This window comes from Peromyscus eremicus, chromosome X, assembly GCF_949786415.1.
Source record: "Peromyscus eremicus chromosome X, PerEre_H2_v1, whole genome shotgun sequence".
NCBI classification, from domain to species: domain Eukaryota; kingdom Metazoa; phylum Chordata; class Mammalia; order Rodentia; family Cricetidae; genus Peromyscus; species Peromyscus eremicus.
The window spans coordinates 42,002,588-42,017,216 of NC_081439.1; the positions used below are offsets into that span (position 1 = coordinate 42,002,588).

Sequence of the window (14,629 nt, forward strand, 5' to 3'; positions counted from 1 at the left end):
CGTGTTATTTTGGTGCCTGTCCTGGATCTCACTCTGTAGCCCAGGCTGGCCTCGAACTCACAGAGATTGGCCTGGCTCTGCCTCCTGAGTGCTGGGATTAAAAGCATGCGCCATCACTGCCTGGCTTTGATGTTTGTTTTTGATGGTGGAATTTTATGACAAATGAAGTAGAGAAAAGCAAAACAAAATCGGTAAACTTCAAGGTAGACTGAGCTACAAAGAGGAAAAAATATGCAAGATACCACAATTAGAAAGAAAAGGTTATCCATTAAAAATAGTAATGAGGGAATATGATTACTATCTTCAATCCAATAAAGTCTGCAACCTAGATAAACATTTTTTGAAAAAAAAGTATAAACTATAAAAGGTCCAATTTTTGAAAATGAATAGGTGAAATAGGAAATATTAATAGCTATGTACATATTAAGTAAAACTGAATCCATTGTTTAAAAAAATGTCCCACAAACATAATTTTAGAAACACAATTTGCTAGTGAGTAAATTCTTCCAAACATTTAAAAAGGATAGAAAACAATGTTAAACATAATTTTTTCAAAAATAAGAAAAAGGAAGACTGCTACCTTTTTGTTTCTTAAACCTTCCACGTGAATTCCCCAACCCCATTAGCAACATTCTTCAGCAAAGTAGTGTATTTGTTAAAATCGATGGACCTATCACCACATCGTATCCGAACCCGATTCACCTTAGAGTTCATTGTTGGATTTCCTCGTCGTCATTGTCGTCGTCGTTGTTTGTTTGTTTGTTTTTTGAGACAGGGTTTATGTAGCCCTGGATGTCCTGGAACTTGCTTTGTAGGTCAAGCTGGCCTCGAACTCAGAGAGATCCACCTGCCTCAGCCTCCTTAGTGCTGGGATTAATGGCATGTTCCACTACCGCCTGGCAGATTTCATCTTTTCAAATGAAGATAGTCAAGCCTGATTCCAAAACCTTACTCATAAAGACATTAGACACCAATTCCTACAAAAGAAAAATTATAAATGCATATAAAGGGCTCTATTCCAAGGCTCATTTAGTGCAGATGAAACTTACTAACTCTGGATAATTTTCATCGTTGTAATGGGTCTAATTTTAAGCAGCTTCTTAAATATTTATCAAATGCACAATTGTTACATTGATTTTGTGTGTGTGTGATCCTACAATGATTTAACTCCTATCCCAAGGAATTTATACTCTACATGTACGTGTAAAGTCCTCTCTATCCTTTTGAATGAATTTCTTTTTTTCTTTTCTTTTCTTTTTTTTTTTTTTTTTTTGGATTTTTCAAGACAGGGTTTTTCTGTGTAGTTTTGGTGCCTGTACTGGATTTCGCTCTGTAGACCAGGCTGGCCTCGAACTCACAGAGACCCGCCTGGCTCTGCCTCCCGAGTGCTGGGATTAAAGGTGTGCACTACCACCACCCAGCTATGAATTTCTACTTTAAAATTTTAGTTGAGATATGGTTTGTGAGAGTACTTGTCAAGTGATTTTAAGCCTTTAATCACAGATTTATGAAAAGCTTCCCAATTTTTAAAATGAAGTCAGTTTTTTTTCTGTTGTGCACTTTTTTCCCTTTTGAAGATAGTCTTATCATAAACTATATGCTGGCTTCTAGGTTTGCAGATGTGCACTGCCACATCCAGCATAATTTTTCTAAATGTACTTCTAAAGTTAGTGCAGATTGGCTTGGTAGTACCATTCAATTCAAAACAAAATACTAAACTGCTAATAATTAGATATATACTGGAAATCTAACTACACTCCAAAAGATTATCTGAGTAATGACAGTGCTCGGGAATTAGGAGACGGAGGAAAAGGGCCAACAGAAACCTTTTGGGATCGGCATCTGCACTTAAGAGACACAACTCTTCAGGTAACTCATCAGATCTCCCTCTACCCTCATTGCAAGAACAGTGAATGACCTGGGCGTCAGCAGACCTGAGCAGTGGCCTAGTTGACTGCATTCAGATCTAATCTGTGTACCACAGAGAGGTGATCTGTCCACATACTGACCTGAGTATTTTCCAAGATGTTTGTGTGAGTCGGTGAGATGAAGACATGTGATGATGTAAAAGGCTTTCCAAATCTAAGACAGAGCTCACTGTTTTCTTTGCAGCCTAAGGAAGCATTTCTTTCCTTTTTCTGTTTTTTTGGGGGGGTGGGGGGTTTCCGAGACAGGGTTTCTCTGTGTAGTTTTGGAGCCTGTCCTGGATCTCACTCTGTAGACCAGGCTGGCCTGGAACTCACAGAGATTTCCCTGCGAGATCTCCCTGCCTCTGACTCCCAAGTGCTGGGATTAAAGGCGTGCGCCACCGCCCTGGCTACATTTACTCTTCTTACTCTGCTAATAGAGTTCTTGCTTTTAGTGCATAACCACCATTCTTAGAATTCTGAGGCAGTACTTTCCAAAGGTGAATTGTACTGAGGGATTACATATGGGATCAGGAGTGATTAGAAAATGCAAGGTCTTTATTTGCTCTTAAAGGCAAATAATAGTGTGCTAGTTGGCATTTTAATGCAGCGGTTGCTTACTAATAACCTGTACATTCATAACATATAGGAACAGCATTCTGGCATGAAATTGAAATCCCTGAAATGAGTTGGGAGCCCATGTTTGTCACTACATAGTATTCTTTGGAGTTGCTTCCATTTTTCAAGGATCAGTATTCTCTGTGCATTTCCGTCTGGTCTCTGACTCCTCAATGCTCAGATTACAAGAATGAAGCATTACGTTTAGCATTTAACCTCAGACACAAATGCAAGGTGATGTGAAGCTGAGTGAGTGCAGGAACAGTCCTTGTGAACCCGTTTACTCTTGCTGAGGAATGATTTCACCCCTCAGTACCTTTGCTTTTTTTTATGCAGACTCCTCAGATCCCTGCACAATTGAGAGAAAAGCCCGAAGAATTAGTGTGACTTCCAAAGTACAGGCAGATGTCCATGAATCCCAGGCAGCAGCTGCAGACGGTTTGTACCCATGTCTCCGGATTATGTTAACTTACATAGAGTATCGTAACTAGAACATGCCTTTAGATTTACCTTCGAAAATTACAGTCCAAATGCAGAATGCTAAATGCTATAGTAGATCCTTGGTGTTTGCTAAAAATGGTTTTAAAAGATACTTTTTTCTTAATTTATGCATGATTTATATGTACATCTCAATTTGGACTGGCCACATTTCACATATTCAGTAGTCACCTATGGATACCTTATTAGACAGGCCAACTCTCTAGAAAGCAAGGCAAAATAATTTTCAAATCAGTTGCAAGTTCTGGGTTTGATATGATTCTCACACAATAGGACTTTCCTAGAAACTGAAATGATCCATTCTGAAGGGAAGCTGGTTAAGGCAGGAAATACACCACTCAAAAAAGCTTCAAGAAATCCCTGAAACTGACAGGATTCAGGATGCTTTACTGAAACGAACTCACACAAAATAATGCAACTTAGAAGAGGATTTTTCAAACTGGGCTCCCTAGATAGGAGGTTCTTTAATGTGTACCTATGCTTACAGGTGTGCAGTGTACTCCAGGTGTCCAATATTCACAAGCTGTATCACATGCTCATTTCAAGTTTGAGGACAGCAACTATCTTTCTGTCCCTTGTGCTCTGATAAGCAACTCTCCCCATATTCCTAACTCCAATAAAGCTCATTGGTTTAACAAGTAAAAATATTCTCCCACAAATGTCTAATACTTCTTCAGCTTTATGTGCTGACATCCAATTGAAAGCAGGTCTCTAAAAATATTAATATATCTTTGTAGTGGAATACTTACACATTCCACATTATATATACTAAATCACCTTAATTTGCAAATGAAAAAGTAACGTAAGAAGGAGCAAGATACATGAAAGTACCTTGTTTATATTTTCCTTACCATTAGGATATGTTAGGAAAAGTAACTTGTTCATTTATCATTGAAACACTATTTACTTGTTTTTTGTTTGGTTTGGTTTTGGTTTTGGTTTTTCAAAGCAATGTTTCTCAGTGTAACAGCCCTGGCTGTTCTGGAGCTAGCTTTGTAGACCAGGCTGGCCTGGAACTCACAGAGATCCCCCTGCCTCTGCCTTCTGATGGGATTAAAGGTGTGTGCCTTCACTGCCTGACTTCTGTTTCCTATTTTTAATTGCGTGCCTTTGAGCAATTTGTCTTCTATATTATAAACACTATACAAGCAGTATTGATTGAAGTATTTGCAAGGCTCTTCATTTTTATGAAAATATAGACTGTTGTGTAACTCAGAACTTACTTGGGCTCTTTATACAGTTTTTAGTGTATGTTGTGCAAAATTCTTTCATACATGTCCTTTGATCATACTCTCTGTTCCTCAGTTCTGACTTGTACGTAAATATTTTTTAATAAATACTTTCTACAAGGTAGTCTACAAACTGCTTTTAAATATGCCAGAAAGATGATTGTTCATGTAAATCAAATTAAACATTCTAAAATGCTACTTTTTTAAATGAATTGTATAGTTTCATAGAACCAAAAATAGCTTTTTTGGGTCAGTTACCTTATAGTGATTCATGATTTCAAATTAAGTTAACGTGATACTAAACAGGTAAGATAGACTGAGTTTATGAGGTTAAAGAGGCCTTTTGGTTGTTTACATAGTTTTGAAAACTATTTTCAAAGGCTGCATTTGGGAATGACATAAAAACAATATAACAACTAAGAATTTGATTTGTTAACCTTTTTTACTCCGTGATACTCATAGGATTAAAAAGTCACCTGTCCTAAGGGTAAATTGGGATTTTAGAACCTGTCTATAAAAACCTCTATGGCAGTAGTTTATTCCTAGGAAGGCAGCTTAAGGTAGCACTGAAACATGCCCAGCTCCTGTTTGTGCTCACGAGAATAGGCTGAAGAGCCCAGTGAATTGATTCTAACAAAAGATCACCTTTCTGATCAAGGCTTAGAGTCTCATAGGACAAAGTTCAGGGTTTAAACCTGCTTATTTGACCTCATGAAGTCACAAAAGAAAGATAATTTGATAAGCTGGAAGTTACCTACTTGGTTTTCAGTGAAAAATAGGCTTAGCCCAAAACAACTGCCAAAACCTCACCAAATCTCCATTTCCTGGCCTTTCTAAATGGATATTAAGTATTACCTTAGATCTTAATTTCATTGCCACTTAATAGGAACGGTTTCCAATGTTCTCTAGGTGAGTTCTCTGAGCCTCCCTACCTTGCCTTCAACTCCTAGGGCTAATCCATCAGCTCTGTGGCTCTCTATCCAGTGACCTCTCAATAGAGGGAGCTTCCAACAAGGCAGACTTGCCAAATGAACTCTAGGAGCACAGCCCTTTTGAGCCTAAGGCCAGAGAAAATCAAGACTTAAAAGGAATACAAGTTTTGAGTTTTATGAAATCCTAAAGCTCAACCTAAAGTTACTATCATTTGATATTGCCAGGTATAGACATTTTTCAAAAAGTAATACATGAATAACCTTTTTTTTTGGCAAAGAGGAACAATTCTGAGAACAAAAGAATCATGTATATAGAATAAATTTTAGTTTTATAAATAGCTGTGAAGGCTTGTTCCCTTTTCACTATTCTGGGAACAACTTTATTAGGAATTTTACCTGCCATTGATGAAGCATTAATATAAGACACATGTATATTCCTGGAAGCAAATGTCTCATGAAATAAGGTATCCATTTTCTCAGCCATTTACTGTTCTATGGACAGTACTTGAAGACAGGAAAGTCATAGAGAAGACAGAATTCACTGAATACGATGTCAAATATTTCTCAGATTTTCTTGTCATTCAGCTGGAACACAGCTTAATTAATGGGTAACAACTAGGAAGGCCATCTATTCTGGCCTTCTCCACATCCTTGTCTTAGAGCACAAAAATGAGTGTGTTTAGAACAAAGTGGAACCTGTATCCAGCTTTGTGTACTTACGGTTTTCCAGTAGTGTGGTTACTGATTAGCTTACACACTGGGTAAGGTAGAAAGTTCTTCCCTTTTGTCTTTGTGGTAGTTTATCATTTTAGTTTGGTCAGTTTGGGTGATGCTTGGAAAAAACAACCTGATCTAGCTCCATTTCTCTTGAATCCCTTTCCTTAGAACATATGAGTGGCTGCAGACAGAGTCCTCGGACACAACCTCGAGATGAGGATTATGAAGGGGCTCCATGGAATTGTGACAGCTGTACCTTTCTCAACCACCCTGCGCTGAACCGCTGTGAACAGTGTGAGATGCCGCGCTACACTTGAGTTCAGAAGAATTGTCACCGAGTTGAGGGTGAAAGGTCACCACTTTGAGCACTCACTGGAAGAAAAGGAAACCTCGGGATTGTGTTCATCTGCCCAGCCTTTTCATTTCTTGATTGAGTGGGGGGGAGGAGGAGTGTGGCCACTGGGCTCACAAAGGAAAAATGGGGAGGTCTTTCTTTTTTTCCTTTCTTAACTCATTACAGAGTGAGAGGTGGAAGGGGATACTTGAAACTGGGAAAGGATTCACTCCTGAAAGAATGTACACAGAGAAGTTAAGGGCTTCTGTGGAGTCCCATTGTTAAAGTTCCTGCTGAGTGGCTCTTACTTTCTAAAGGGGAATTCTGAATTATGGTAGGACTTGTTACAGTTTATGCAGAAAAACTGTGAATTCCAGGGCAGACTTACTTGGTTACAGCTTTCTGGAAACCAAGGCTCCCTGTGCCTCTTCCTGCTGCTTCCTGTGAAGAGATGAACAGGAAATAGCACCTGGGATATGCTTTATTTTCTTTTTTGCAAAATAATGAGTTTATTTGTAATTGCTGCTTTTTTCAGGGGTAATTTCAAATACACATTCATACGCAAACAGGATACTTTAAAATGTGATTTGTAGTAGTCAGGAATTAGGCATATCATGCCCTTTGTGAGGAAGTACAATCAGAGGTAGTAATATCTCTTTTGCTGCGTCGACACTGGTAACTAAGACCTTCTTATGCCACATAAATTATTGTATACTTTTCTTAGGTTATTGATTTTAAAAGTAATGAAGTATGGTTTTATAAAATGACATTCTCAAAAAACCATGCTTTGCCAGTAGCACAGTGAATGTATGCCAAATGAAAGTCACTCGAAAACCCATTTGGAAATCCTGAGCTTAGCTGTGGTTCTTAAGAAATGCTTGCAGTATATAGGGTCCCCCACTTCTGGTTTGTGATGAATACATGATGTTTACAGCACTAAAAATACTTTGTACCATAGTCTGATTTAGCTGAAAAAATCAATATGAGCTATTTATTTGCACATGTGTTAACCAGCCAATGAGAGGGAAATTGAAGTTGACCAACATCATAAAGTTGCATTATTTGAGTTGTAAGAGAAGACTACTCACAAAATCTGATTGGGCTGGGGATACAGCTCAGTGGAAGTGCACTAGCCTAGCATATACAAGGTGCTCTAGGTTTGAAAAGAAAAAGAAAAAATACTATCAAAACAATAATGTATACAGGGGGCTTTGAATTTTTTTAAGTTGAACAGACATCATACTGAATTCTGGCAGTTCAGGGAATACTAAAGCACTACTTATGAGACAGAATGCAGGTGTGAATACACTGAAGAAGATAAGAAGTCAGGCCACTTGCCATGATGTATCATGAGAAAATTAATAATATTATATTTAAGTAAGTTCTCTGCCTTAAATTTTATTCTTGGCTCAGAATTGAATTTTGGAATCTCTCCCCATTTTGGTGAAGATAGACAGCAATAAAGTTGGTAGGTTTCTCCATCCTGAAGAATTGTACCTGAAGAACTACCAGGTCTGCCCCCTGCTCCTGTCTACACACTTTGTACTGTCACTGTATTCTAATTTAGCGTTAGTCTCTGGCCGACCTGGAAAAACAAGCTGCACTCCCAGCATAATGAAACCAAAGGCATAACTCACTGTAGTTTTCTATCAGAACCATGATTTTACACACTGCATATAGCCTTCATCTGCGGAGAATGCCCCAAATACATCCATTTGTCTCACGAAGAGCATGATTCTGTAATTACTAGTAAATCTCTCTCCTCCAACTGTGGCAAAACTGTGAAAATAGCAATGGTGGAAAAGCAGACAGGCTCAGAACCATGGATTTGGAAAGGGTGAAAGACTTGTAACATGAATAGTCTCTTGTCAATCCCCAATACCAGTCTAGCAGTCCTACTGTTCTTTAAGGTGCCCTTGCCGTTGTATGGTTTCTTGTCTCCCTTAGTGATGGACAACTCCACTTGCTGTTAACCAAACAAGTTAGGGGAACATATATACTACTTGGTATTCTACCTAAAAGATGTACAAGTATCCATAGTGAGATGCTGAAATACCAACCGTTAGTGTGGCACTTGTTAGTTGAAAATGAAAGTAGCATGTGTGAAAAGTCTGATGCTTTATTAAAACCACGTAGATGATATTAAAACTATTGCATGAAAACACGCCAAGGTCAATAAGCTGTTAACATACAGTAGATGCATGGTTTCAGTCCTTTGATGATATATCTAGTCAGTCATAGCTTTCACCTGACAGAAAAAAAATGAGGCAACAGTTGATTTGCTTGGTTTAAAAGGTGGTTATGAGACATCAGAAGGACTTTAAGAAAGTTTTGTACATGTTAAGTTTTAGTTGTTCACAAGTTTCGTATGCCTACATAGGCTGCATTCAGGTCCTAAAAATGAACAGAATAACTTGACACTGGTTAATTTGATACATTTAACTGTTCCATATATAGACTGCTCCTTACCTATGACCAGTTCAAATAAGAATTCATTGAACCTTCCAGTTCTTTTTTTTTTTTTTTCCAGAATGTTCTCCTGGTCAGATTGGTATGCATAAGTGGGTGGAATATAGTGGTAAGGTAGAACTTGGGTGATAACCGGCTGCTGAGTTGTCCGTGCCCTTTGGATCAGTTGGTGCACTCTTGTTTTGTGTGAGAGGCTTGCTTTCATAAAATACTAGTTTAATGTATCTGGTAACACAGACCTGACTCTACAGTTTTCATTATTTCACTGTTGTTGTAAACTGGGTTTTTAGAAAGCATGTTTGCCGTTGTGTTAAAAGAGCATTGCCCCCTTCAGTTTTGGAGTTCTTCAAGTTTAAAGTGAAAATAGAAGAGCCAGAAACCTGTAAGCACTGTAAAATGTTTTGAATTGATACTGAGCTAGTTTGGGAGAAAGTAGAGGCAGGGGATATTAAAGAAATAAAAGAAATGTGTTGTACAGATTTGTAGTTTTAGAGCAGATTAATGATGGTGGAGGAGAGTGTTGCTAATGTGTTCATTTCCCAGGAAGAAATGGGAAGAGTAATATGCAGTTTAATGTTTAAGGAGCTGGTCTCAATGTTAGTACTTTCTAATTATAAAAGAAATCAATGTTTCCTTAAATTTTGTCATTGGTTTGTCACAGTTATCTAAGGGTTCATTTCCAACTCTCTGTGGCAACTAAGTTTTATATAGTCTTTTAAAGAGGTTAATTGTTTATGTATTTCTGACAGTATGAAGAGAAAGAATATGAGGCATAGAAGAACTGTCTTTTAGAAATATCAGTGATGTATCCTGGAATGTGAAGATGTCCCTTTAAGATTACAAATTGAATTATTTTAATATTGTACCACTGTTAGACCTTGAATGAATCCATGTTGCAGTGTGTGTGTCCATGTATCTCTAGAGAAAAGGAAATGACAGTTGAAATGTTACTTAAAAACTCAGAATTGGGCACTGTCTGTATTGCGCCACTACTGTGTCTTTTTTAAAGAATTAACAGTATTTCCCTCTTGTGAAAGTTAATTCTGATGATGTTTCATATTCACCAGATTTTTTCTGTATTATCTGCATCCCCAAATATTTCAAGTAGAATTGTGCATGGCTTGGGCATTCAGAGATAACAGAATGAGTCCATTTTAATTTCTAAAGCCATAAAAAGTTGCTTTGAGACTGAATAGTTCTGAGTTCTTATTTATAACTACACCGTTGTCCATGTTTCTTTCCCTACTGTAAAAGAATTGATCATTTTCTTCATTAAAGCAGCAAGAAATTAATTAAACCTTGTACATACCATGTCTCTTAGATTTCTGTGTACGTTGTGAAGGACATTATTTTGAGAAAAAATTGTACAAAGGCATATTAAAAGGCTATGCATGCACCGTACCTCCAAGCAGTACATCTTCAGAAAGTCAAAGATTCCTGCGAAATAAATTAATAAACTAAAAACAAGCTCTACATTCTGCATCTTTTCTGTGAACTAGTTCTGCTTCTAAACGCTCAGGTTTCTGCATTGCAGAGCTAGTTGGCATATTCCCCATATTTTAAGGCATGCAGTGACTTTAGGCTTGAGTTATCATTAGGTACCCATTAACCCTGACTTGAATGTTTGGCCAAATCATGGATAAATAGGTTTTATAGAAAGTTTGGAAAAAGTTAGAAACTCAAATGCTTCATTTCATTCAACATTATTTACAAAAGAATGAGTAATTTGCTTTTGTAAAGTATCATTTATAACTAGTTTTTCAAAGACAAAAGAATCACAGAGGCCCTAACAAATTTGCCTGCAGTCTACTGAGCTTTTCTACCTTCTGCAGAGAAATCACCACAGGTGGATTATAACCTTTTCTTTGAATAGGACTTTCTACATGAACAGTTCTATGATACCCCACTACTCATTGGTCACCTGCCAAAAATTATATGTAAGCAGTCTGTCTTCATCCTTGGCATTACCTCTGGATTAGTTTGAAAGAATTCTCAGTCTATTCATTTGTAAATACACTAGGCTAAGCACATTGTACTCATGGTATCTTAATTATTGAATACCCAATGTTGAATTCCCCTAATAGGTATCAGACGTTTTAAGTAAACTTTGCTAAATTAAATAGAACACTTGAAATACATAGCCCTTAAATCTTTTTACATATACACACACAAATTAATTTGCATATTTTTCCTCTTTACTGTTGTAAGCCATTTATTAACGAGAATGTGTTCATAACCATTTTGTTAGGCTGTACAACATCGTACAGGTTTTGTAAGGGGAAAACATGGTATGCTATCCCTGAAGAAAATTGTGAGTCCAAGACAGCCTGGGTTATAATGGTGAGACACACACCCCTGGGGATTATATGAATACCTTCTTCCATCTTCCATATCCCAGGTTGTCTTTTAAATGATTGATTCTGAAATAGTTATTTCAGATATTTGTGAACTACGCTGGTGGTTTTCTGTGGTGCTCGTTCTTGTAGTTAACATTTGTGAGGAGTGTGTTACCCAGATTGGTTTGTCTTCAACTACTGGCCAGGGCCTAGGGATGTAGCTCAATAGTAGGACACATATGCCATGTGTGAGGCCATGGTTTTGATGCTCAGCACCATACCATCACTAAAAAAATGAGATTCTGACCAGCTTAATTTCTGTAAGGAAGACTATGGGATAGATAGTCGGGGGATGTTTGTGTGTGTTAGGGGCTGCCCAGTGTTTGTTTCCCAACTGCACTTCCCCCCAAAAAAACTTCACTAGACTACCCTGTTCATGTGACATTACCCAGGTAATGTTTTGTGATGAATATTTCAAAGATGGTAGTATAATAATAAGCTGGATGTGGAGAATCATGCCTGCACTTAGGGGGACTAAGGCAGGGTGATCATGAGCTTAAGGCCACAAACCTTAAACATGCTAAACAGACGTTCCATTGCTGAGCTACATACCCAACCTGTGAATAAAACTTAAGTTTTGCATGTTTCAGATTCTCAGAAACTAATTGCATCTCTTACCTTGCCTTTTGAACATTGATTGGTAAACTAGGCAAATACATACTGCAAGAGGTGTGATGAAGCCTAGCTTTGTAGACCTGACTTGTGATTTGGGAATTGAGTGCTACTTACTGCTTTAAGTTAGTGTGTCCTTTTGCCTTTCTGGTGTGCATTACTTTCTGGGTGCTAGGCAGTTTTCAGGTCATTCTATTCCCTTGATAAGAACTGGTGTCTGCAAAGGGAGAAACAGCGTCTTCTGAACATACAGGACTGCTGCACTAACGAACTCAAAGCAATTGTGGTTGCCTGTGCAACATCAAACCAGTCAGCATTCCAGCATGGCGGGAGGAAGGGCTCACAAGCTCCCACCCTTAGCTGAGGAGTTACTGGTGGTGGTTGTTGCTAGGGCGAGTGAAGTCAATTTTCTTTTAAGTATGTGGCCTCTGGTAAGCTGACCATCATCCAAGGATGGTCCTACACCTGTATGAATAGGGACAGCACAAATGGTACTTGGTGAGATTTGAGTGTGTGTGTGTGTGTGTGTGTGTGTGTGTGTGTGTGTGTGTGTGTGTAAAGGGTGGCATGAAGTTGGGAAAGGGGTGAAATCTAGGAACTGCTAATGTGCGCTTTGTTCTCTTCTCCCTCCTGGTCCCTATTCTTCCCTTCCTCTCTGTTCCCATCTCCATCTCTCCTCTCTTCCCTCTCCTCTTGCCTCTCTCCTCTTCCTCCCCACCCACTGTTCAACTACCGATGGGTCTGGAGCCAACACAATTTGATGGAGAGACTCATTTAATAAAAAAGAATACGAAATTTCAAAATGAAATTTTCAATGCAGGGGTTTGAAAGACATTGGGCAGGTGAAGGACGTGAGCTTCTGCTTCAGAAGCTTCGTGACAAATCTGACTTTTACATTAGATGTGGTTCTTAACCACCCGGAGGGGTTTCCTTTCACTTTTAAAAAGTATATACAATTAATGATAATTATGTATTTTCTATATTTTAACATTTACGTGAATGATGCTCTCCATGAAAAGTTTATGCAGCTCATTTTCCCCATCAGCATTTTAATTGGGAAATTTATCCTTACAGATATACTTACATATTCTAGTTCTTCAAATTGCCATATAGTATTCAATTATGCGACTATCAGAATTTATCTATTCCCTTATTGAAGTTTTCCCATTAAAAAAAAAAAAACCAGTAGTTTGTAAAATAAAACCAAAAATCCCAAAATATATTGTATAAAATTCTCAACAAATGAATGAAAATCTTTTAAGGAAAGAACTGACTGTTGGATATAGTAGCTCAGACTTGTTATCTCAGCACTTAGGAGAGGATCTTAAGTTTGTAACCAGCCTTGTCTACAGAGTGAGAGACCCTGCCTCAAAGGAACAAAGCACAACTGCAAATGGCTGGCCATGTTGGTATGCAGGCATAGTGTGGTTAACACATGTCTAAGATATTAATAGTACATATAATAAACTGGGCATGGAGGATCATGCTTATAATGCCATCACTCAGGAGGCTGGAGCAGAACCAAGATTTCAAGGCTAGCCTATACATACCAAGAACCTGTCTGAAAAAACCTTCCTGTCACTTTGGCCATTTCTAAATGCCAGCCACCAGTTCAGTTTTCTTTTAAATCAGTAGGTGTGGTATAGTCGTCTGATTTAAGTGTGGGTGATTCAGGAAATAAATATTTCAAGGTATTGGAGACGAGGAGCAAACAGCACATTGTGCTACACTCTATTTGACAAGGAATCAGATGGCCACCCATGACAAAAAGATGGATTTCAAGATCATGATTTCACTTTTTCTTCCCGAATTCCGTATTGTAACTAATAAAAATATTTTTCAGGGTTGGAAATAGGGAAGAGGGCCCTCAGAGGATCAGATGGGGGTATATTGAGGACATTCTCTGCCAGTGTCAGGGCTCATGAACAGCCCAACGCTGAGCAGCAAGCCAATGAAATGGTTGAGAACTGGACAAGAAAAAGTAGATTACAGCATTTGCCTTCTGTCTCATTTGGCATCAGCACTCAGGAAAGAGAGGCACTTAGGAAAACTTGTTTCTCAACTTGTTGAGGGGCATAAGGCACCAGGTAATTGTAAACTGCCACCATGAACATAGAAAACATGCATGGCTGCCCAGGTGTTCCGGGGAGTGCTGTTTTAATGCTAATAAATTGTGAAAACAGTCCCCATCTTTGCTGCTTACTGAGAGACAAAGAAAAAAACTGGCACTTAGCAAAACAGTGAACTTCCCAATCTTTCTAATACTTTATATCAAATGATTTGCAACCAAGAAAAATAAAAACTACCAAAGAAGGGTAGCACTTTTCATTTCTATTAGACTTTAAAGGATCCAACCAGTGTGAGCTACATGGCATTTGCAATTTTCTTTTCTTTTATGAGACAGTGTCTTGTATAGGTCACACCATCCTCATACTTACTATGTAGCCAAAGATGGCCTTAAACATTCCATTCTCTTGCTCAGATGTCCCAGTGCTGAAATGACAGGTGTTCACCTCATACCACCTATGCATTGCTCGGTATGGAACCCAGGACTTCTTGCATGTTAGCCAAGCACTCTTCCACTGAACTGCGTTCCTAGCACTTGGAAAAACTGTTACAGTCAGCAAATGGGGGAAAAGAAGGAACAAAACTTAAGTACGGTCTTAATTCCAAACAACTTGAATCAATATTGTTTTTCTCTAAAAGAAAAAGTCGGATCAGGAAAGGTAGCATTCAAATAAAAAAAATGATTTTTTTTCTAACTAACTTGTACAATGCAAGTACAAAAGAAGTGAACCAATGGAGAAACCAGAGGAAATGGCTAGAGATGAAGAGCTAACATAAAATTATAGGACTGGGGAGACTGCTCAGTGGGTAAAGGGGGACCATAGTTCGGATGCCCAGGAACTATGTACAA

The 14,629-nt window shown here is 38.3% G+C and overlaps 1 protein-coding gene across 2 annotated transcripts in view; it reads left to right on the top strand.

The window, feature by feature from the left end:
- Tab3 (TGF-beta activated kinase 1 (MAP3K7) binding protein 3) overlaps positions 1–10,001 on the top strand; it is a 33,033-nt gene extending 23,032 nt beyond the window's left edge. For both annotated transcript variants that reach the window (XM_059250345.1, XM_059250346.1), the window contains exons 7-8: positions 2,862–2,963; positions 6,070–10,001. In XM_059250345.1, the coding sequence (XP_059106328.1) occupies positions 2,862–2,963; positions 6,070–6,218 (251 nt within the window). In that variant the 3' untranslated portion in view covers positions 6,219–10,001. The remainder of the gene's footprint in view (positions 1–2,861; positions 2,964–6,069) is intronic.
- Positions 10,002–14,629: the final 4,628 nt, after the last annotated feature.